The sequence below is a fragment of the Trachurus trachurus genome, assembly GCF_905171665.1.
Source record: "Trachurus trachurus genome assembly, chromosome: 10".
Taxonomy (NCBI): domain Eukaryota; kingdom Metazoa; phylum Chordata; class Actinopteri; order Carangiformes; family Carangidae; genus Trachurus; species Trachurus trachurus.
This window is the reverse complement of record NC_139894.1, coordinates 19,232,154-19,256,726: the sequence shown is the minus strand read 5'-3', so window position 1 is coordinate 19,256,726 and position 24,573 is coordinate 19,232,154. Positions and strand designations below refer to the sequence as shown.

The window sequence follows — 24,573 nt, the reverse complement described above, 5'->3', positions numbered from 1 at the left end:
CTTTCTTGTAAAATGTTTGGGTCGTTGCGTTAGGTATGTATTTATATTCAGTTGTTGCCCTGCTTTCAATAGGAACAAATTGTTTTTCAAATGAGTTAATATTGTTGAACCCTAGAATTTAATGTGTGATTGTGTTAGTTTGGTATGGGACCCGCTGGATGTGATGGTTTCCTTTCTCCAAATAGTGTGACACAAAGTTCAGAAACTAGTAGTTAATATAAATTATTCATTGAGCAACCATCATTATGACGCCTACCACAGATTCTAGAACCAGTGACTATACGTTTGTGATTTACAATGACAACACACGTCCTGCTGCCAAGACGGTGATGAAAAGTCCATTTGACTTTGCTGATCATGCATTTCGAGAATTGGAAGGTTGGGCAGGGGAATTAATTCAAATGGCATAGTTTTTATTCACAATTTCAAAAAATAATTTTGAAACAACTTCCATCCACACATTTCGTGTTGAATTAGTTCTGTATTTAAGACCCATACATTTTCCAGCAGGTGAAATATATTTGTCAACTTTCTGTGTAAAAATGGATTGTGCTGCATAACTGTTGCTAGTGTCTGCATTATCCCTTTTCAGTCATTTCCCCATCCCTTGGTCATAATGGAAGAAATTGACCTTATGTGAATTTTTGTTGTGATTTTAGTCTTGTGAAGATGATATTTAGGTATTTGGGTGCATTAGGCTTATTAGTTTCACTTTTGTATTCAAATATGTTTCTGACAGAGGATATTTGACTTAGTTTTGCAAACGTATTTGTCTTGCAACTCACAACATTCCTGTTCTTTCAATAACATTTGTCTGACCAGAAGTCTTTAATCTGTTCCTAATTTTACTGACATTGACACTTTACTGAGGCTATTTTTTTTTTTGAAGACTTCTTAGTTTCATCATAAAGTTCACTCTGAATTTCAGGTTTTGACATGGTGGAATCTTTTTTCAACAATATCATACAAATAATTCTCAAATTTTTCAAAATTCTTATCAAACCTAAGGAAACTGAAATGAACAAGGTGTTTGTTTGTAGCCTGCTGCAGTGTTTTATCGGACTATTCCACTGATTATCTAGAATAATAGGTGCATTGTAACAAATTTGCACTTCATGGCCTCTGACATACTCTGCACATGCCACTCACAGTGTATGTTTCTCTCAGTTCTAAAGCACATACTCAGCTCAACGTGATCATTATTGTTGCACAGTAAAAACTGGCATACTTTGTAATCTCATTTTCAGGTGCTAAATACCCCCCAGCCCCCTCTCTCTATTCCTCTCTCCTGAACATAAAAACAACAACAACAACAAAAAACAAAACAAGCAATATTATTCAATTCTCATGCCTTTTGTGCCTCACTAGCACACCTACAGTCTAATGGCCCTTATGTCAAGAGAAATTTTAAAAAGTTCAGTTTGTCACTTTTTCATGGTGACTGATACTTGATTGAAGGTGGCTTGAATTAGATCTAATTTATAGTTGCTTTTGATAGGTGTGTTTGTAGTGGATTTAGATTTTCCTTATGGTGTTTCATTTGATCTCAGGGAAATGTCATCATTGTGATAATGAGTAGATTGTTATAAAAGCAGGATTAAAGAAAACCTACATAGGGTGATGGATGCCATCACCTTTAGCATGTCGGTCTTAATTTATGAGTCCAGTCTACTTCATCCTTGGCAGTTATTCAGGCTTCCTTATGATCTAGGTTTGTTTTGGTTAATGTCTTTCTGGTGTGACTGATGTAAGTGAAAACACAGTAAACACAAAAGAAGAGAAAAAAGTCAAAGGTTTTTGAGTTTTGTTTACATACACTAGTATTGTATGACAGCCTTTATTTTAAGCATACTGACACTTGATTGCTGATATTGCTAATTTCCTGATTGTTTCCACATTTGAAAGTTATGCATAAGTCTGATCATACATCGTAATTATATGTACAAATGAACAGTAATATAAGTCACTTTGAAGGTTACTCTGAAGCGTTACATTTGTTTATATGATCAGTATTTTGTTATACTCTAACTCACGGTGGCGCTGTATACCAGGCTTAAGACATTTCAATCCCTCTCTCCTTGGTGTGGACACAGTTTTGTGCTCTTGTGTCTCACCGCAACAGCACTAGAATCGCAGTCGCTGTTCGTGTTTTGAGGTTGAATTGTCTTTGTTTGCTTCAATCTTCAACCTGTTAATCACTCATCGATGATAATGGATTCGAAAATATTTTTGTTTCAGTCGGGCTGGTTCATTTTCCTCTTTCTGTTTTTTCATGTCGCGCATGGGGACATGAGCTATTCTTTTCCAGAGGAGATGAAACGCGGATCAGTTATTGGGAATATCGCTAAGGATCTCGGACTGGAAACGGGCGTGCTCTCTAAAAGAAGAGCCCGCATTGACACCGACGGGACTGACAAACGTTACTGTGACATAAACCTGAACAACGGGGAACTGATTGTTGCTGACAGGATTGACCGAGAGGGGCTTTGTGGCAAAAAGGCTTCATGCATCTTGAAAGACGAGCTTGTGCTGGAGAATCCTCTTGAACTCCATCGGATTAGTCTGCATGTTCAAGATATTAATGATAACTCTCCACAGTTTAACGAAGAAATTATCAACATAGAGATTCGAGAGTCGGCAGACAGGGGAGCTCGTTTTGTGATAGAGGAAGCGCGCGATGCGGATGTAGGCCAAAATTCAGTTCAACACTACAGCCTCAAGAAGAACGATCATTTCGTTTTGTCTGCTGATGGAAACTCAATAGAGCTCGTTCTTGATAAAGAGCTTGATCGTGAAAAGCAAGGAGAAATGAATTTGCTCCTCACTGCTCTAGATGGTGGCTCTCCTCAGAGATCAGGTACCGTGGTTATACACGTCACTGTGCTGGATGCTAATGATAACGCCCCAGTGTTTAGCCAGGCCGTTTATAAAGCCAGTCTGCCTGAAAACTCTCCTGTAGACACTGTGGTGGTCACAGTGAGCGCGACTGATGCAGACGAGGGAGTCAATGGAGATGTGACATATGACTTTGGACATGTTACTGAAGATGTGAAGAAAATATTTGGCATTGATCGTAAAGTAGGTGAGATACGAGTAATTGGTGCCGTTGATTATGAAACTGCTACAACATTTGAAATACGCGTTAAAGCCAAAGATGGGTTAGGACTTTCATCTTATGCTGATGTCATAATTTCTATCACTGATGTGAACGATAACGCCCCTGTAGTTAATTTGAAATCACTAAATAATCCCATACCAGAAGATACTCCAGTTGGTACAGAGGTGGGCATCATTAATGTGCAGGACAGAGACTCAGAGAGAAACAGACAGGTCCGCTGCTCCATTCAGCAAAATGTTCCTTTTAAGTTAGTTCCTTCTATTAAAAACTATTATTCTCTGGTGACCACAGGACAACTGGACCGTGAACTAGTGTCTGATTACAACATTACAATCACTGCCACTGACGAGGGCTCTCCACCTCTGTCCTCCTCTAAAACTGTTCAGTTATCTGTAGCTGACATCAACGACAACCCACCTGTGTTTGAGGAACAGTCGTACAGCGCATATGTGACTGAAAATAACAAACCTGGCTCCACTTTATGTTCCGTTAGTGCTCGAGACCCCGACTGGAGACAAAACGGTACAGTGATTTATTCTCTGTTACCTGGTGAGGTGAACGGTGCCCCGGTGTCCTCCTATCTGTCTGTTAACGGAGACACGGGGGTGATCCACGCTGTCAGGTCGTTTGATTATGAACAGTTCAGGAGCTTTAAAGTCCACGTGGTGGCCAGAGACAACGGTTCTCCTCCGCTCAGCAGCAACGTGACCGTCAGTGTTTTCATATCAGATGTGAACGACAACTCTCCTCAGATCCTGTACCCCGCCCCGGAGGGCAACTCCTTCATGACCGAGCTGGTCCCCAAAGCTGCACACGGAGGCTCTCTGGTGTCCAAAGTGATAGCAGTGGACGCGGACTCTGGACAGAACGCCTGGCTGTCCTATCATATAGTCAAATCCACTGATCCGGGACTTTTCACTATTGGTCTCCACAGCGGAGAGATCAGGACACAGCGGGACATTTCTGAGTCTGACAGCATGAAACAGAACCTGATTGTGGCAGTGAAAGATAACGGACAGCCCTCTCTGTCTGCCACCTGCTCCATGTATTTACTGATTTCTGATAACTTGGCTGAGGTGCCAGAACTGAAGGATATTTCTTATGATGAGAAGAACTCCAAACTGACCTCTTACCTGATCATCGCTCTGGTGTCAGTGTCCACCTTTTTTCTGACTTTCATCATCATCGTCCTGGGTGTGAGGTTTTGTCGCAGGAGAAAGCCCAGACTGTTGTTTGACGGAGCAGTCGCCATCCCCAGCGCTTATCTCCCTCCTAATTACGCAGATGTTGACGGCACAGGAACTTTACGCAGCACTTACAATTATGACGCCTACCTGACAACAGGTTCTAGAACCAGTGACTTTAAGTTTGTGACGTCTTACAATGACAACACACTTCCTGCTGACCAGACTCTGAAGAAAAGTGCTTCAGACTTTGCTGATGCGTTTGGCGATTGTGATGCTTCTCCTGAGGTAGGATGAGGTGTCAAACGTGCTTTAACAATTTATCTTTGTGTGATTTAGTTCAGTCAATGCCTACGAGTCAGTATTTTACTTGCCTTTATTGTCCTTTTTTAATCGGGCATTTTTACAGCTTAACAAGTGTGTGACACATTTTCATGATAGTATTTCACGATAGTATTCGATTCTATGGTTCTTCTTGGTGAAACTGCGTAAACCTCCCACCCCTCACCCTGGTCAAAAATAGACAGTGTTCCATTCTGTCATCATTAGAGATGTATCTGTTGTTGTTGCTTGTTTCTCTGTCATTTGAGTTTTTCACACCCTGCTGGTGCTGTCCTTGGTGCTGAAGTTTGGTTGTTTTTGTTGGTATTACAAGATCCCTCTTCCTCAGATGACGTGGGAATGGTTGCTTTCTTGTAAAATGTTTGGGTCTTTGCTTTAGGTATGTATTTATATTCAGTTGTTGCCCTGCTTTCAATAGGACCAAATTGTTTTTCAAATGAGTTAATATTGTTGAACCCTAGAATTTAATGTGTGATTGTGTTAGTTTGGTATAGGACCCGCTGGATGTGATGGTTTCCTTTCTCCAAATAGTGTGACACAAAGTTCAGAAACTAGTAGTTAATATAAATTATTCATTGAGCAATCATCATTATGACGCCTACCACAGATTCTAGAACCAGTGACTACACGTCTGTGACATCTTACAATGACAACACACTTCCTGCTGCCAAGACAGTGATGAAAAGTCCATTTGACTTTGCTGATCATGCATTTCGAGAATTGGAAGGTTGTGCAGGGGAATTAATTCAAATGGCATAGTTTTTATTCACAATTTCAAAAAATAATTTTGAAACAACTTCCATCCACACATTTCGTGTTGAATAAGTTTTGTATTTAAGACCCATACATTTTCCAGCTGGTGAAATATATTTGTTAACTTTGTGTGTAAAAATGGATTGTGCTGCATAACTGTTGCTAGTGTCTGCATTATCCCTTTACAGTCATTTCCCCATCTCTTGGTCATAATGGAAGAAATTGATCTTATGTGAATTATTGTTGTGATTTTAGTCTTGTGAAGATGATATTTTAGACTAATTGGAAACATTTTTTGATTATCTTTTGTTTTAGATATTTGGGTGCATTAGGCTTATTAGTTTCACTTTTGTATTCAAATATGTTTCTGACAGAGGATATTTGAATTAGTTTTGCAAACGTATTTGTCTTGCAACTCACAACATTCCTGTTCTTTCAATAACATTTGTCTGAAGTCTTTAATCTGTTCCTAACTTTACTGACTGAGGCTGATTTTTTGAAGACTTCTTAGGTTCATCATAAAGTTCACTCTGAATTTCAGGTTTTGACATGGTGGAATTTTTTTTCAACAATATCATACAAATAATTCCTCAATTTTTCAAAATTCTTATCAAACCTAAGGAAACTGAAATGAACAAGGTGTTTGTTTGTAGCCTGCTGCAATGTTTTATCGGACTATTCCACTGATTATCTAGAATAATAGGTGCATTTTAGCATTTGCACTTTATGGCCTCTGACATACTCTGCACATGCCACTCACAGTGTATGTTTCTCTCAGTTCTAAAGCACATACTCAGCTCAATGTGATCATTATTGTTGCACAGTAAAAACTGGCTTAAACCATACCTCATTTTCAGGTGCTAAATACCCCCCTCTCTCTATTCCTCTCTCCTGAACATAAAAACAACAACTAAAAAGAGCAAAAAAAACAACAACAAAACAAGCAATATTATTCACTTCTCATGCCTTTGTGCCTCACTAGCACACCTACAGTCTAATGGCCCTTATGTCATGTGAAAAAAACAAAGTTCAGTTGTTTGTCACTTTTTCATGGTGGCTGATACTTGATTGAAGGTGGCTTGAATTCGATCTCATTTATAGTTGCTTTTGATAGATTTGTTTGTAGTGTAAATGGTTTAGATTTTCCTTATGGTGTTTCATTTGATCTTAGGGAATTGATATCATTGTGATAATTAGTAGATTGTCATAAAAGCAGGATTAAAGAAAACCTACATACGTGTGATGGATGCCATCACCTTTAGCATGTCGGTCTTAATTTATGAGTCCAGTCTACTTCATCCTTGGCAGTTATTCAGGCTTCCTTATGATCTAGGTTTGTTTTGGTTAATGTCTTTCTGGTGTAAATGAAAACACAGTAAACACAAAAGTAGAGAAAAAAGTCAAAGGTTTTTGAGTTTTGTTTACATACACTAGTATTGTATGGCAGCCTTTATTTTAAGCATACTGACACTTGATTGCTGATATTGCAAATTTCCTGATTGTTTCCACATTTGATAGTTATAAGTTTGATCATATATCGTAATTACATGTACAAATGAACAGTAAAATAATAAACTTTGAAGTTTACTCTGAAGTGTTACATTTGTTTATATGATCAGTATTTTGTTAGACTCTAACTCACGGTGGCGCTGTATACCAGGCTTAAGACATCTCAATCCCTCTCTCCTTGGTGTGGACACAGTTTTGTGCTCTTGTGTCTTACCGCAACAGCACTGGAATCGCAGTCGCTGTTCGTGTTATGAGGTTGAATTGTCTTTGTTTGCTTCAGTCTTCAACCTGTTAATTACTCATAGATGACAATGGATTCGAAAATATTTTTGTTTCAACCGCGCTGGTTATTTTTCCTCTTTCTGTTTTTACATGTCGCGCATGGAGACATGAGCTATTCTTTTCCAGAGGAGATGAAACGCGGATCAGTTATTGGAAATATCGCTAAGGATCTCGGACTGGAAACTGGCGTGCTCTCTAAAAGAAGAGCCCGCATTGACACCGACGGGACTGACAAACGTTACTGTGACATAAACCTGAACAACGGGGAACTGATTGTTGCTGACAGGATTGACCGAGAGGGGCTTTGTGGCAAAAAGGCTTCGTGCATCTTGAAACACGAGTTTGTCCTGGAGAATCCTCTTGAACTCCATCGGATTAGTCTGCACGTTCAAGATATTAATGATAACTCTCCACAGTTTAATGAAGAACTGATCAATATAGAGATTCGCGAGTCGGCAGACAGGGGAGCTCGTTTTGTGATAGATGGCGCACGCGATGCGGATGTAGGCCAAAATTCAGTTCAACACTACAGCCTTAAGAAGAACGATAATTTCGTTTTGTCTGCTGATGGAAACTCAATAGAGCTCGTTCTTGATAAAGAGCTTGATCGTGAAAAGCAAGGAGAAATGAATTTGCTCCTCACTGCTCTAGATGGTGGCTCCCCTCAGAGATCAGGTACCGTGGTTATACACGTCACTGTGCTGGATGCTAATGATAACGCCCCAGTGTTTAGCCAGGCCGTTTATAAAGCCAGTCTGCCTGAAAACTCTCCTGTAGACACTGTGGTGGTCACAGTGAGCGCGACTGATGCAGACGAGGGAGTCAATGGAGATGTGTCATATGACTTTACACATGTAACTGATGAGGTGAAGAAAATATTTAGTATTGATCGTAAATTAGGTGAGATACGAGTAATTGGTGCCGTTGATTATGAAACTGCTACAACATTTGAAATACGCGTTAAAGCCAAAGATGGGTTAGGACTTTCATCTTATGCTAATATCATAATTTCTATCACTGATGTGAACGATAACGCCCCTGTAGTCAGTTTGACATCATTGACAAATCATACACCAGAAGATACTCCAGTTGGTACAGAGGTGGGCATCATTACCGTGCAGGACAGAGACTCAGAGAGAAACAGACAGGTCCGCTGCTCCATTCAGCAAAATGTTCCTTTTAAGTTGGTTCCTTCTATTAAAAACTATTATTCTCTGGTGACCACAGGACAACTGGACCGTGAACTAGTGTCTGATTACAACATTACAATCACTGCCACTGACGAGGGCTCTCCACCTCTGTCCTCCTCTAAAACTGTTCAGTTATCTGTAGCTGACATCAACGACAACCCACCTGTGTTTGAGGAACAGTCGTACAGCGCATATGTGACTGAAAATAACAAGCCTGGCTCCACTTTATGTTCCGTTAGTGCTCGAGACCCCGACTGGAGACAAAACGGTACAGTGATTTATTCTCTGTTACCTGGTGAGGTGAACGGTGCCCCGGTGTCCTCCTATCTGTCTGTTAACGGAGACACGGGGGTGATCCACGCTGTCAGGTCGTTTGATTATGAACAGTTCAGGAGCTTTAAAGTTCACGTGATGGCCAGAGACAACGGTTCTCCTCCGCTCAGCAGCAACGTGACCGTCAGTGTTTTCATATCAGATGTGAACGACAACTCTCCTCAGATCCTGTACCCCGCCCCGGAGGGCAACTCCTTCATGACCGAGCTGGTCCCCAAAGCTGCACACGGAGGCTCTCTGGTGTCCAAAGTGATAGCAGTGGACGCGGACTCTGGACAGAACGCCTGGCTGTCCTATCATATAGTCAAATCCACTGATCCGGGACTTTTCACTATTGGTCTCCACAGCGGAGAGATCAGGACACAGCGGGACATTTCTGAGTCTGACAGCATGAAACAGAACCTGATTGTGGCAGTGAAAGATAACGGACAGCCCTCTCTGTCTGCCACCTGCTCCATGTATTTACTGATTTCTGATAACTTGGCTGAGGTGCCAGAACTGAAGGACATTTCTTATGATGAGAAGAACTCCAAACTGACCTCTTACCTGATCATCGCTCTGGTGTCAGTGTCCACCTTTTTTCTGACTTTCATCATCATCGTCCTGGGTGTGAGGTTTTGTCGCAGGAGAAAGCCCAGACTGTTGTTTGACGGAGCAGTCGCCATCCCCAGCGCTTATCTCCCTCCTAATTACGCAGATGTTGACGGCACAGGAACTTTACGCAGCACTTACAATTATGACGCCTACCTGACAACAGGTTCTAGAACCAGTGACTTTAAGTTTGTGACGTCTTACAATGACAACACACTTCCTGCTGACCAGACTCTGAGGAAAAGTGCTTCAGACTTTGCTGATGCGTTTGGCGATTGTGATGCTTCTCCTGAGGTAGGATGAGGTGTCACACGTGCTTTAACAATTTACCTTTGTGTGATTTAGTTCAGTCAATGTCTACGAGTCAGTATTTTACTTGCCTTTATTGTCCTTTTTTAATCGGGCATTTTTTACAGCTTAACAAGTGTGTGACACATTTTCATGATAGTATTTCACGATAGTATTCGATTCTATGGTTCTTCTTGGTGAAACTTCGTAAACCTCCCACCCCTCACCCTGGTCAAAAATAGACAGTGTTCCATTCTGTCATCATTAGAGATGTATCTGTTGTTGTTGCTTGTTTCTCTGTCATTTGAGTTTTTCACACCCTGCTGGTGCTGTCCTTGGTGCTGAAGTTTGGTTGTTTTTGTTGGTATTACAAGATCCCTCTTCCTCAGATGACATGGGAATGGTTGCTTTCTTGTAAAATGTTTGGGTCGTTGCGTTAGGTATGTATTTATATTCAGTTGTTGCCCTGCTTTCAATAGGAACAAATTGTTTTTCAAATGAGTTAATATTGTTGAACCCTAGAATTTAATGTGTGATTGTGTTAGTTTGGTATAGGACCCGCTGGATGTGATGGTTTCCTTTCTCCAAATAGTGTGACACAAAGTTCAGAAACTAGTAGTTAATATAAATTATTCATTGAGCAATCATCATTATGACGCCTACCACAGATTCTAGAACCAGTGACTACACGTCTGTGACATCTTACAATGACAACACACTTCCTGCTGCCAAGACAGTGATGAAAAGTCCATTTGACTTTGCTGATCATGCATTTCGAGAATTGGAAGGTTGTGCAGGGGAATTAATTCAAATGGCATAGTTTTTATTCACAATTTCAAAAAATAATTTTGAAACAACTTCCATCCACACATTTCGTGTTGAATAAGTTTTGTATTTAAGACCCATACATTTTCCAGCTGGTGAAATATATTTGTTAACTTTGTGTGTAAAAATGGATTGTGCTGCATAACTGTTGCTAGTGTATGCATTATCCCTTTACAGTCATTTCCCCATCTCTTGGTCATAATGGAAGAAATTGATCTTATGTGAATTATTGTTGTGATTTTAGTCTTGTGAAGATGATATTTTAGACTAATTGGAAACATTTTTTGATTATCTTTTGTTTTAGATATTTGGGTGCATTAGGCTTATTAGTTTCACTTTTGTATTCAAATATGTTTCTGACAGAGGATATTTGAATTAGTTTTGCAAAAGTATTTGTCTTGCAACTCACAACATTCCTGTTCTTTCAATAACATTTGTCTGAAGTCTTTAATCTGTTCCTAACTTTACTGACTGAGGCTGATTTTTTGAAGACTTCTTAGGTTCATCATAAAGTTCACTCTGAATTTCAGGTTTTGACATGGTGGAATTTTTTTTCAACAATATCATACAAATAATTCCCCAATTTTTCAAAATTCTTATCAAACCTAAGGAAACTGAAATGAACAAGGTGTTTGTTTGTAGCCTGCTGCAATGTTTTATCGGACTATTCCACTGATTATCTAGAATAATAGGTGCATTGTAGCATTTGCACTTTATGGCCTCTGACATACTCTGCACATGCCACTCACAGTGTATGTTTCTCTCAGTTCTAAAGCACATACTCAGCTCAATGTGATCATTATTGTTGCACAGTAAAAACTGGCTTAAACCATACCTCATTTTCAGGTGCTAAATACCCCCCTCTCTCTATTCCTCTCTCCTGAACATAAAAACAACAACAACTAAAAAGAACAAAAAAAACAACAACAAAACAAGCAATATTATTCACTTCTCATGCCTTTGTGCCTCACTAGCACACCTACAGTCTAATGGCCCTTATGTCATGTGAAAAAAACAAAGTTCAGTTGTTTGTCACTTTTTCATGGTGGCTGATACTTGATTGAAGGTGGCTTGAATTCGATCTCATTTATAGTTGCTTTTGATAGATTTGTTTGTAGTGTAAATGGTTTAGATTTTCCTTATGGTGTTTCATTTGATCTTAGGGAATTGATGTCATTGTGATAATTAGTAGATTGTCATAAAAGCAGGATTAAAGAAAACCTACATACGTGTGATGGATGCCATCACCTTTAGTATGTCGGTCTTAATTTATGAGTCCAGTCTACTTCATCCTTGGCAGTTATTCAGGCTTCCTTATGATCTAGGTTTGTTTTGGTTAATGTCTTTCTGGTGTAAATGAAAACACAGTAAACACAAAAGAAGAGAAAAAAGTCAAAGGTTTTTGAGTTTTGTTTACATACACTAGTATTGTATGGCAGCCTTTATTTTAAGCATACTGACACTTGATTGCTGATATTGCAAATTACCTGATTGTTTCCATATTTGAAAGTTATAAGTTTGACCATATATCGTAATTACATGTACAAATGAACAGTAAAATAAGTCACTTTGAAAGTTACTCTGAAGTGTTACATTTGTTTATATTAACAGTATTTTTGTTAGACTCTAACTCACGGTGGCGCTGTATACCAGGCTTAAGACATTTCAATCCCTCTCTCCTTGGTGTGGACACAGTTTTGTGCTCTTGTGTCTATACCGCAACAGCACTAGAATCGCTGTCGCTGTTCGTGTTATGAGGTTGAATTGTCTTTGTTTGCTTCAATCTTCAACCTGTTAATCACTCACCGATGATAATGGATTCGAAAATATTTTTGTTTCAGTCGGGCTGGTTATTTTTCCTCTTTCTTTTTTTACATGTCGCGCATGGGGACATGAGCTATTCTTTTCCAGAGGAGATGAAACGCGGATCAGTTATTGGAAATATCGCTAAGGATCTCGGACTGGAAACGGGCGTGCTCTCTAAAAGAAGAGCCCGCATTGACACCGACGGGACTGACAAACGTTACTGTGACATAAACCTGAACAACGGGGAACTGATTGTTGCTGACAGGATTGACCGAGAGGGGCTTTGTGGTAAAAAGGCTTCGTGCATCTTGAAACACGAGTTTGTGCTGGAGAATCCTCTTGAACTCCATCGGATTAGTCTGCACGTTCAAGATATTAATGATAACTCGCCACAGTTTAACGAGGAACTGATCAATATAGAGATCCAAGAGTCGACATTCAGGGGAGCTCGTTTTGTGATAGAAGAGGCGCGCGATGCGGATGTAGGCCAAAATTCAGTTCAACACTACAGCCTTAAGAAGAACGATAATTTCGTTTTGTCTGCTGATGGAAACTCAATAGAGCTCGTTCTTGATAAAGAGCTTGATCGTGAAAAGCAAGGGGAAATGAATTTGCTCCTCACAGCTCTGGATGGTGGCTCCCCTCAGAGATCAGGTACCGTGGTTATTCACGTCACTGTGCTGGATGCTAATGATAACGCCCCAGTGTTTAGCCAGGCCGTTTATAAAGCCAGTCTGCCTGAAAACTCTCCTGTAGACACTGTGGTGGTCACAGTGAGCGCGACTGATGCAGACGAGGGAGTCAATGGAGATGTGACATATGACTTTGGACATGTTACTGATGATGTGAAGAAAATATTTGGCATTGATCGTAAAGTAGGTGAGATACGAGTAATTGGTGCCGTTGATTATGAAACTGCTTCAACATTTGAAATACGCGTTAAAGCCAAAGATGGGTTGGGACTTTCATCTTATGCTAATGTCATAATTTCTATCACTGATGTGAACGATAACGCCCCTGTAGTTAATTTGAAATCACTGACGAATCCTACACCAGAAGATACTCCAGTTGGTACAGAGGTGGGCATCGTTAACGTGCAGGACAGAGACTCAGACAATAACAAACAGGTCCGCTGCTCCATTCAGCAAAATGTTCCTTTTAAGTTGGTTCCTTCTATCAAAAACTATTATTCTCTGGTGACCACAGGACAACTGGACCGTGAACTAGTGTCTGATTACAACATTACAATCACTGCCACTGACGGGGGCTCTCCACCTCTGTCCTCCTCTAAAACTGTTGAGTTATCTGTAGCTGACATCAACGACAACCCACCTGTGTTTGAGGAACAGTCGTACAGCGCTTATGTGACTGAAAATAACAAACCTGGCTCCACTTTATGTTCCGTTAGTGCTCGAGACCCCGACTGGAGACAAAACGGTACAGTGATTTATTCTCTGTTACCTGGTGAGGTGAACGGTGCCCCGGTGTCCTCCTATCTGTCTGTTAACGGAGACACGGGGGTGATCCACGCTGTCAGGTCGTTTGATTATGAACAGTTCAGGAGCTTTAAAGTCCACGTGATGGCCAGAGACAACGGTTCTCCTCCGCTCAGCAGCAACGTGACCGTCAGTGTTTTCATATCAGATGTGAACGACAACTCTCCTCAGATCCTGTACCCCGCCCCGGAGGGCAACTCCTTCATGACCGAGCTGGTCCCCAAAGCTGCACACGGAGGCTCTCTGGTGTCCAAAGTGATAGCAGTGGACGCGGACTCTGGACAGAACGCCTGGCTGTCCTATCATATAGTCAAATCCACTGATCCGGGACTTTTCACTATTGGTCTCCACAGCGGAGAGATCAGGACACAGCGGGACATTTCTGAGTCTGACAGCATGAAACAGAACCTGATTGTGGCAGTGAAAGATAACGGACAGCCCTCTCTGTCTGCCACCTGCTCCATGTATTTACTGATTTCTGATAACTTGGCTGAGGTGCCAGAACTGAAGGATATTTCTTATGATGAGAAGAACTCCAAACTGACCTCTTACCTGATCATCGCTCTGGTGTCAGTGTCCACCTTTTTTCTGACTTTCATCATCATCGTCCTGGGTGTGAGGTTTTGTCGCAGGAGAAAGCCCAGACTGTTGTTTGACGGAGCAGTCGCCATCCCCAGCGCTTATCTCCCTCCTAATTACGCAGATGTTGACGGCACAGGAACTTTACGCAGCACTTACAATTATGACGCCTACCTGACAACAGGTTCTAGAACCAGTGACTTTAAGTTTGTGACGTCTTACAATGACAACACACTTCCTGCTGACCAGACTCTGAGGAAAAGTCCATCAGACTTTGCTGATGCGTTTGGCGATTGTGATGCTTCTCCTGAGGTACGGTGAGGTGTCAAACGTGCTATAACAATTTATCTTTGTGTGATATAGTTCAGTCAATGCCTACGAGTCAGTATTTTACTTGCCTTCATTGTCCTTTTTTAATCGGATATAGCGTAACAAGTGTGTGTCACATTTTCATGAGATACTATATTCAATACTATGGTTCTTGGTGAAACTGTGTAAACCCCCCCCCCCCCCCCCCCCCACACACACACACACACACAAATAGACAGTGTTTCATCCTGCCATAATTCCTTTGAGATGTACGTATCTGTTGCCTGCGTCTCTGTCAATTGATTTTTCACGCCCTGCTGGTGCTGTCCATGGTGCTGAAACTTTGGTTGTTTTTCTTGATATTACGTATGCAAGATCCCTCTTCCTCAGAGGACATGGGAACTCCATCAGAAGTTTTCCTTTTTAAGTTGGATCAGGGAATGGTTGCTTTTTTTTGTAAAATGTTTGTTTCTTTGCATTAAGTATTTATTTATATTGAGTTGATGTCCTGCTTTCCATAGGAACAAATTGTTTGTCAAATGAGTTAATATTGTTAAGCCCTGCTATGTGTGATTGTGTTGGCTTATTATGGCACTGCTGGATGTGTTGGTTCCCTGTCTCCAAATAATGTGACAAAGTTCATAAACTAGTAGTTGATAGAAATTATTTACTGAGCAGTCGTCAGCGACAGCTATTATTATGACGTCTACCTGAAAAACCGTTTCTAGAACCAGTGACGTCTTACAATCACAACATGCTGCTTGAAAAGTGCATCAGACTTTGCTGAAGCATTTAGAGAAGTGGAAGGTTGTACAGAGGTATGCATTTTTATTCACAATTAAAAAAATAATAATTTTGAAACAACTTCCATCCACACATTTCGTGTTGAATTAGTTCTGTATTGAAGACCCATAGATTTTCCAGCTGGTGAAATATATTTGTTAACCTTGTATGTAAAAATGGATTGTGCTGCCCAACTGTTGCTTAGTGTCTGCATGTTGTCCCTTTAGATTAATTGTCCCATCTTTTGGTTGTAAAGAGCTTAAATTGATTTAATCTGAATCCTTGTTGTTATTTTTAGTCTTGTGAAGATGATATTTTAGGCTCATTGGATACACTTTTTGTTTTAGATGTCTGGGTACATTATGATTGTTCACTCTTGTATTCAAATATGTTTCTGAAAGAGGATATTTAAATTAGTTTTGCAAACGTATTTGTCTCGCAACTCACAACATTCATGTTCTTTCAATAACATTTGTCAGACCAGAAGTCTTTAATCTGTTCTTGTCTTTACTGACATTGACACTTTACTGGGGCTTATTTCTTTGAAGACTTCTTAGGTCCATCATAAAGTTCACTCTGAATTTCAGGTTTTGACATGGTGGATTTTTTTTAACCATATCATACAAATATTTTCCCAAAAATTACGAAATTCTTATCAAACCTAAAGAAACTCAAATATACAAGGTGTTCATTTGTGGGCCACTGCAATTTTTCAGTGAAACTATTCCGCTGATTATTTGCAATGTAACCAATTTGCACTTTATGGCCTCTGACATACTCTGCACATGCCACTCAGTGTATGTTTCTCTCAGCTCTAAAGCACATCATACTGAGCTCAATCTGATCTTTATTGTTGTACAGTAAAAACTGGTTTAAACCAAACTGTGCAGTCTCATTTCAGGTGCTAAACATATCTCCCCCTCTCTCTCTCTCTCTCTCTCTCTCTCTCTCTCTCTCTCTCTCTCTCTCTCTCTCTCTCTCTCCCCCCCCCCCCCTCTCTCTCTCTCTCTCTCTCTCTCTCTCTCTCTCTCTCTCTCTCTCTCTCTCTCTCTCTCTCTCAATTCAATTCAATTCAATTCAATTGGCTTTATTGGCATGACATACATTGTATATATTGCCAAAGCAAGCGTTTGGAATTAAAGAAAAATAATAATAATCATGACAATTAAGGAAAACAACATTTACAGTATAGTGTTGTCATTACTGAAGAAAGACGTATAATCATTGTAAGTACAATAAACAAAACATCAAACAACAACATTTGTGTCAGCTGACGAGTGTCTCTTCCTGTCCCTCAGTCTATGACAGGCAGAGACATAGACTGCTGCTAGTTTATTATTCTTTGGTTCTTCCCCTAGCAGGATGGGAAGTTTTTCTTCATCTGATAGTTTTAAAAAACCTTTTGTTATAGATTCAAATTTTAGGAAATATGTTTCTCTAATATTTATATATTTTTCACATTTGGTGAGGAAGTGTAGTTCTGTTTCTGGTTGGTTAAGGCTGCAGTGACAGCACAGCCTCTGCTCTGCAGGGAGCCAGGTTTTCATGTGCCTCCCTGTTTCAATAGCAAGGCTGTGTTCACTCAGTCTGTACTTTGTCAGGGTTCGTTTTAGTTGCTGATCAGTCACCATGCTCAAATAATCTGCTGTGGTGTACTGTCGATTTAGGGCCAAATAGCACTGCATTTTGCTCTGTGTTTTTGTTTGTGTTTGCCAGTAGGTGATGTAGTCTTGTTTTAGCTGTTTAGTAATCTGGTTGGGTCTGATTGGTGAGGTGTTGTGTTCCTGGGCTGAGCCAGTGGGGCAGGTTTGTGATCTCAGCCTCAGGACCAGTTGGGTAAGGGGGTTTCTACTGCTCATGTCTTGGCATTGCAGGGCTTGGAAATGATAAGAGAGGGGGTCACTTAGTTTTAGATGTGTCCAAAAGTTAATTGCTCTTTTTTGAATTTTTATTATTAGTGGGTATTTGCCTAATTCTGCCCTGCATGCATTGTTTGTCGCCTTCCTCTGGACATGCAGAAGGATTTTACACAGCTCTGCATGCAGGGTCTCAATGGGGTGTTTATCCCACTGAGTAAAGTTGTGTTTTGTAAGTGGACCCCACACCTCACTGCCATAGAGTGCAATCGGTTCAATAACACATTCAATTAATTTTAGCCAGATTCGTGTTGGTATTTCGGTTTGTATATTTTTCTTTATGGCATAGAAAGCCCGGCGTGCTTTCTCTCTCAGCTCATGAACTGCCTCATTCAAATTTCCAGTATAACTTATTTGTATTCCTAAATAGGTGTAGTGTGTGCAGTATTCTACCTGTTGTGTGCCAATTGAGAATTTATGTAGAATATCCTGGGATCTGTATCTTTTTTGAAATATCATTGCTTTTGTCTTTTTGAGGTTTACTGTCAGGGCCCAGGTCTGACAGTAATGCTCTAACAGATCCAGGCTCTGCTGTAGACCCTGTGCTGTCGGGGACAGCAGAACCAGGTCATCTGCAAAAAGAAGACATTTTATCTCCTGATTGTGGAGACTTACACCAGGTACAGAGGACTTTTCTAGGGTGGTTGCCAATTCTTTAATATAGATATTGAAGAGTGCAGGGCTGAGGTTGCAGCCCTGACGGACGCCTCGACCTTGGGTAAAATATTCTGTCCTCATGTTACCAATTTTTACACTGCACATATTGCCAGAATACATTGATTTAATGATATCATATGTTTTACCCCCTATGCCACTCTCAAGCATTTTATACAACAATCCAACATGCCAAATAGAATCAAAAGCTTTTTGGAAGTCAATAAAACAGGCATACATTTTGGTTTTATTTTGGTTTACATGTTTATCAATTAGGGTATGTAGGGTATAAATATGATCGGTTGTGCGTTGTTTTGGTATAAATCCAATTTGACTTTTGTTCAAGACATTGTGTTTGGTAAGGAAGTTCATAAGTCTGGTGTTCATAATATTACAGAAAACCTTCCCCAGATTACTGTTCACACAGATGCCTCGGTAATTATTAGGGTCAAATTTATCTCCATGTTTATATATTGGGGTTATAAGTCCGAGATTCCAGATCTCAGGAAAAAAACCTACACTCAGAACCAAATTGAACAGTTTTAATATGGTCAGTTGGAATTTTTTGTCCATGTGTTTTAGCATCTCATTCAGGATGCCATCAGGCCCACAAGCTTTTTTAGATTTGAGGGTCTGCAGTTTCTTTAGGAGTTCCTGCTCAGTAATGGGTGAGTCTAATGGATTCTGATAATTTTTTATAGCTAGTTCTAATTTAGTTAGCGTCTCGTGAATTTGAGATTGTTCTGTGTTTGCATTAATTTGAACAGTGTGATACAGTGTTTTAAAATGAGTGGTCCATACATCACTGTTTTGTATGGCCAATTCTTGATGTTGAGGTTTGTTTAGGTTTTTCCAGTGTTGCCAAAAGTTGTTTGTGTTGATTGCCTCTTCAATTATTGTCAGTTGCTGTTTGTTATATTGCTGTTTTTTGAGTCTGAGTGTACGTTTGTAGAGTTTTAGGGTTTCACAGTATAGAGTGCGTAAGTCAGCATCGTGGGGGTCTCTGTGTTTTTGGTTTGATAGCGTTCTAAGATTTTTCCTAATCATTTTACAATCTGTATCAAACCAGTTTTTATTCGTTATTGATTTTGGTTTGTTCTTGGTCAATTTTAGTTGTGCTTCTTTTGCTGTTTGTCTGAATATATTGTTAATATTGTCCACTGCTAGATTGAGGTGTTCTTTATTGCAAGCGTAAGTACAATCCAAAAAATTATTTAAAAGTGTTTGGATTTTTGGGGTGTCAATTGCCCTTTGGTATTGTTCTGTACTGTTTTGGTCCCATCTGTATGAGTTTCTGATGTTGTACAGCTTATTGGGTTCTGTGTTTACCCTTTCAATGTCTGATCTTTTAATAAACAGGGTAATTTGGCTGTGATCAGACAGAGGGGTTAGTGGTTTAACAGTGAATGAGCTGAGAGAGGAAGGTTCAAGGTCTGTGATCATGTAGTCTACAGTACTGTGGCCAAGAGGTGAGCAGTAGGTGAATCTACCCAGGCTGTCCCCCCGTACCCTACCGTTGACAAAGTACAGACTGAGGCTCTGGCAGAGCTGCACCAGCTCTCTTCCGCTCTTGTTGATGACCTGGTCACTATTGTTCCTGTGGGGCAGAGTGAAAGTGTTAAAGATATTTCCATTTGTGATGTATTTGTCTCCTTGTGGATCTGTGAGGTCAGCGAGTGTTCCTGTGCGTGCATTTGTGTCTCCACAGATGAGCACATTTCCCTGGGCCTGGAAATGGCTTATCTCTGTCTCTAGGTTGTGGAAGGTGTCTTCTGAGAAGTAGGGGGATTCGGAGGGAGGGATATATATTGCACACATGAATAATTCTCTATCTGTTAATAAGAGCTCTTTCTTTAGTTTTAACCATATGTAGTATTTGCCCATTTTTATGGGATCAATTTGAATATGTAGATCAGATTTATACCAAATGATTAATCCTCCGGATTCCCTACCTCTATTTGTGTTGCTGTGTTTCTGAGATGGTACTATAATTTCTCTATAATTGCTGGGACAGTGGGTAATAGTGTCAGCTTTACACCATGTTGTCTCTCTCTCTCTCTCTCTCCCCATTTCTCTCTCATGTACAGAAAAAAACAATCAAGCAATATTATTCACTTCTCATGCCTTTGTGCCTCACTATAGCACACCTACAGTCTAATGGCCCTTATGTCAAGAGAAATAGAAAAGTTCAGTTGTTTGTCACTTTTTCCTGGTGGCTGATACTTGATTGAAGGTGGCTTGGATTAGATCTCATTTGTAGTTGCTTTTAGCAGATGTGTTTGTAGTGTAAACAGATTTGGATGTTTCTTCTGGTCTTTTATTCAATCTTAGGGAAATAACATCATTGTGATGAATAGTAGCCTATAGTTACCTCAAAGCAGAAGTAAGCGATCCGGTCGTTTTGGCTAACTTCTTGTCAGCCGATGGAGTTAGCAGTCCCCGCCCTCGTCCCTACATCACCACATTCACGCGCATCCCTTGGCTACACCACATGGAGAGGACTGCCCCTTTATGCCGTTCTCTCTCCTCATTGGATAAAGGTTGTAGGATACAAGGAAAGTTTTCTCCTCGGCTTACAGCAGAGCAGAGTGACTGACAGACCCGTGTTTCAGACCAAACACTCTATATGAGTGATTGCTGTCTGTCGGAAGATATAACTATTTTAAGACTTATATTAAAGCAAACATTCTGCTTACTTCTGCTTTAAAAGCAGGATTAATGAAAAGTTACATATTGGATTGTATAATTTTTAGCATGTTGGTCATAACTTTTGAATCCAGTCTGCTTCAGACTTTATACAGATACTGTACAGATAGTTATTCAGGCTTCCTTATGATCTAAGTTTGTTTTGGTTGATGTCTTTCTGGTCTGACTGATATAAATGAAAAAAGGGATAGCACAAAGGAAGAGAAAAAAAAAGTCATACGTTTTTGAGTTTTGTCTACCTACACAAGTGTTTTTTAAATTTATTTCTGCAGTTGTGCTCAGTTATATGCTTTGAATGAATAATCATTTCTTTATTCACACTTTTATTGACTCCCTTACAACATTTTCCCAGGCTGTCACTTGGCAGAATACACCTTGGCCATCCAAATTTACCTTTTCTAGATCAACCCTCCCCCCCCCCAAAAAAAAAAATCTAATGTACTGTGAGTTTCTTGACAACTGTTATGCGCTATATGTTTCGTTCCCCCTGTGGATTTGTTGTGTATCTTCCTGCTACCATTATTTATTTAGATTATACGTGTGCATCAATGATATGTTAAACCTGGGACAGTGTGAGTCTGTGAGGAAATTAAGTGAATAGCACAGAACAAGTCTGGATCCAGAACAGGAGGGTTAAAAATATGTTCGTCATCAATTTTTGAAGACAAAAGAGGGCAGCCTTTATTTTAGACAAAATGACACTTGATTGTGGATTTTTCTGATTTCCTGATAGTTTCTTCATTTGAAAGTTATGAATAAGTTTGAGCATATCTCGGAATTGTTGTGTTGTTGTGTCTCTTTAATGTACAAATGAACAGTATTATAAGTCACTTGGAAAGTTACTCTGACGTGTTACATTTGTTTATATTAACAGTATTTTGTTAGAATCTAACTCACGGTGGCGCTGTATACCAGGCTTAAGACATTTCAATCCCTCTCTCCTCGGTGTGGACACGCAGTTTTGTGCTCTTGTGTCTTACCGCAACAGCACTGGAATCGCAGTCGCTCTTCGTGTTATGAGGTTGAATTGTCTTTGTTTGCTTCAGTCTTCAACCTGTTAATTACTCATCGATGATAATGGATTCGAAAATATTTTTGTTTCAGTCGGGCTGGTTCTTTTTCCTCTTTCTGTTTTTTCATATCGCGCATGGGGACAGGAGCTATTCTTTTCCAGAGGAGATGAAACGCGGATCAGTTATTGGAAATATCGCTAAGGATCTCGGACTGGAAACGGGCGTGCTCTCTAAAAGAAGAGCCCGCATTGACACCGACGGGACTGACAAACGTTACTGTGACATAAACCTGAGCAACGGGGAACTGATTGTTGCTGACAGGATTGACCGAGAGGGGCTTTGTGGTGAAAAGGCTTCGTGCGTCTTGAAACACGAGCTTGTGCTGGAGAATCCTCTTGAACTCCATCGGATTAGTCTGCACGTTCAAGATATTAATGATAACTCGCCACAGTTTAACGAAGAACTGATCAATATAGAGATTCACGAGTCGGCAGACAGGGGAGCTCGTTTTGTGATAGATGGCGCACACGATGCGGATGTAGGCCAAAATTCAGTTCAACACTACAGCCTTAAGAAGAACGAGAATTTCGTTTTGTCTGCTGATGGAAACTCAATAGAGCTCGTTCTTGATAAAGAGCTTGATCGTGAAAAGCAAGTGGAGATGAATTTGCTCCTCACAGCTCTAGATGGTGGCTCCCCTCAGAGATCAGGTACCGTGGTTATACACGTCACTGTGCTGGATGCTAATGATAACGCCCCAGTGTTTAGCCAGGCCGTTTATAAAGCCAGTCTGCCTGAAAACTCTCCTGTAGACACTGTGGTGGTCACAGTGAGCGCGACTGATGCAGACGAGGGAGTCAATGGAGATGTGTCATATGACTTTACACATGTAACTGATGAGGTGAAGAAAATATTTAGTATTGATCGTAAATTAGGTGAGATACGAGTAATTGGTGCCGTTGATTATGAAACTGCTCCAACATTTGAAATACGCGTTAAAGCCAAAGATGGGTTAGGACTTTCATCTCATGCTAAAGTTACAATTTCTATCACTGATGTGAACGATAACGCCCCTGTAGTTAATTTGAAATCACTAGAGAATCCCATACCAGAAGATACTCCAGTTGGTACAGAGGTGGGCATCATTAATGTGCAGGACAGAGACTCAGAGAGAAACAGACAGGTCCGCTGCTCCATTCAGCAAAATGTTCCTTTTAAGTTGGTTCCTTCTATTAAAAACTATTATTCTCTGGTGACCACAGGTCAACTGGACCGTGAACTGGTGTCTGATTACAACATTACAATCACTGCCACTGACGAGGGCTCTCCACCTCTGTCCTCCTCTAAAACTGTTCAGTTATCTGTAGCTGATATCAACGACAACCCACCTGTGTTTGAGGAACAGTCGTACAGCGCATATGTGACTGAAAATAACAAACCTGGCTCCACTTTATGTTCCGTTAGTGCTCGAGACCCCGACTGGAGACAAAACGGCACAGTGATTTATTCTCTGTTACCTGGTGAGGTGAACGGTGCCCCGGTGTCCTCCTATCTGTCTGTTAACGGAGACACGGGGGTGATCCACGCTGTCAGGTCGTTTGATTATGAACAGTTCAGGAGCTTTAAAGTCCACGTGATGGCCAGAGACAACGGTTCTCCTCCGCTCAGCAGCAACGTGACCGTCAGTGTTTTCATATCAGATGTGAACGACAACTCTCCTCAGATCCTGTACCCCGCCCCGGAGGGCAACTCCTTCATGACCGAGCTGGTCCCCAAAGCTGCACACGGAGGCTCTCTGGTGTCCAAAGTGATAGCAGTGGACGCGGACTCTGGACAGAACGCCTGGCTGTCCTATCATATAGTCAAATCCACTGATCCGGGACTTTTCACTATTGGTCTCCACAGCGGAGAGATCAGGACACAGCGGGACATTTCTGAGTCTGACAGCATGAAACAGAACCTGATTGTGGCAGTGAAAGATAACGGACAGCCCTCTCTGTCTGCCACCTGCTCCATGTATTTACTGATTTCTGATAACTTGGCTGAGGTGCCAGAACTGAAGGATATTTCTTATGATGAGAAGAACTCCAAACTGACCTCTTACCTGATCATCGCTCTGGTGTCAGTGTCCACCTTTTTTCTGACTTTCATCATCATCGTCCTGGGTGTGAGGTTTTGTCGCAGGAGAAAGCCCAGACTGTTGTTTGACGGAGCAGTCGCCATCCCCAGCGCTTATCTCCCTCCTAATTACGCAGATGTTGACGGCACAGGAACTTTACGCAGCACTTACAATTATGACGCCTACCTGACAACAGGTTCTAGAACCAGTGACTTTAAGTTTGTGACGTCTTACAATGACAACACACTTCCTGCTGACCAGACACTGAAGAAAAGTGCTTCAGGCTTTGCTGATGCGTTTGGCGATTGTGATTCTTCTCCCGAGGTATGATGAGGTGTCCTTCGTGCTTTAACCATTTGCCTTTGTGTGATATAGTTCAGTCAATGCCCACGAGTCAGTATTTTACCTGCCTCTATTGTCCTTTTTTAATCGGATATAGCGTAACAAGTGTGTGATACATTTTCCCGAGATATAGTCAATACTATGGTTCTTGGTGAAACTGTGTAAACCTGCGTCTCTGTCAATTGATTTTTCACGCCTGCTGGTGCTGTCCATGGTGCTGAAACTTCGGTTGTTTTTTCTTGGTATTACGTATGCAAGATCCCTCTTCCTCAGAGGACATGGGATCTCCAACAGAAGTTTTCTTTTTTAAGTTGGATCAGGGAATGGTTGCTTTTTTTTGTAAAAAGTTTCTTTCTTTGCATTAAGTATTTATTTATATTGAGTTGTTGTCCTGCTTTCCATTGGTCAAAGTCAAAATCATTTATTAGTCTCCTG

General features: G+C 40.7%; 4 protein-coding genes across 4 annotated transcripts in view; all 4 read left to right on the top strand.

Moving 5' to 3' along the window:
• Window positions 1–24,573, top strand: part of LOC310993089 (protocadherin gamma-C5-like) — a gene marked incomplete at its 5' end in the record, with an annotated part of 337,145 nt that overhangs the window by 89,719 nt on the left and 222,853 nt on the right. The window lies entirely within an intron of this gene.
• On the top strand, window positions 2,260–4,599 carry LOC310993115 (protocadherin gamma-A11-like; the record flags this gene model as incomplete). The annotated part of the gene is made up of 1 exon (XM_083981415.1): window positions 2,260–4,599. The coding sequence occupies exon 1, from the start codon at window positions 2,290–2,292 to the stop codon at window positions 4,597–4,599; it is 2,310 nt and encodes a 769-aa protein (XP_083837541.1). The 5' UTR covers window positions 2,260–2,289.
• Window positions 7,218–9,605, top strand: LOC310993103 (protocadherin gamma-A11-like; the record flags this gene model as incomplete). The annotated part of the gene is made up of 1 exon (XM_083981373.1): window positions 7,218–9,605. One exon carries the CDS (start codon window positions 7,218–7,220, stop codon window positions 9,603–9,605), a length of 2,388 nt encoding a protein of 795 aa, XP_083837499.1.
• On the top strand, window positions 21,799–24,126 carry LOC310993117 (protocadherin gamma-A12-like; the record flags this gene model as incomplete). The annotated part of the gene is made up of 1 exon (XM_083981417.1): window positions 21,799–24,126. Exon 1 carries the CDS (start codon window positions 21,844–21,846, stop codon window positions 24,124–24,126), a length of 2,283 nt encoding a protein of 760 aa, XP_083837543.1. The 5' UTR covers window positions 21,799–21,843.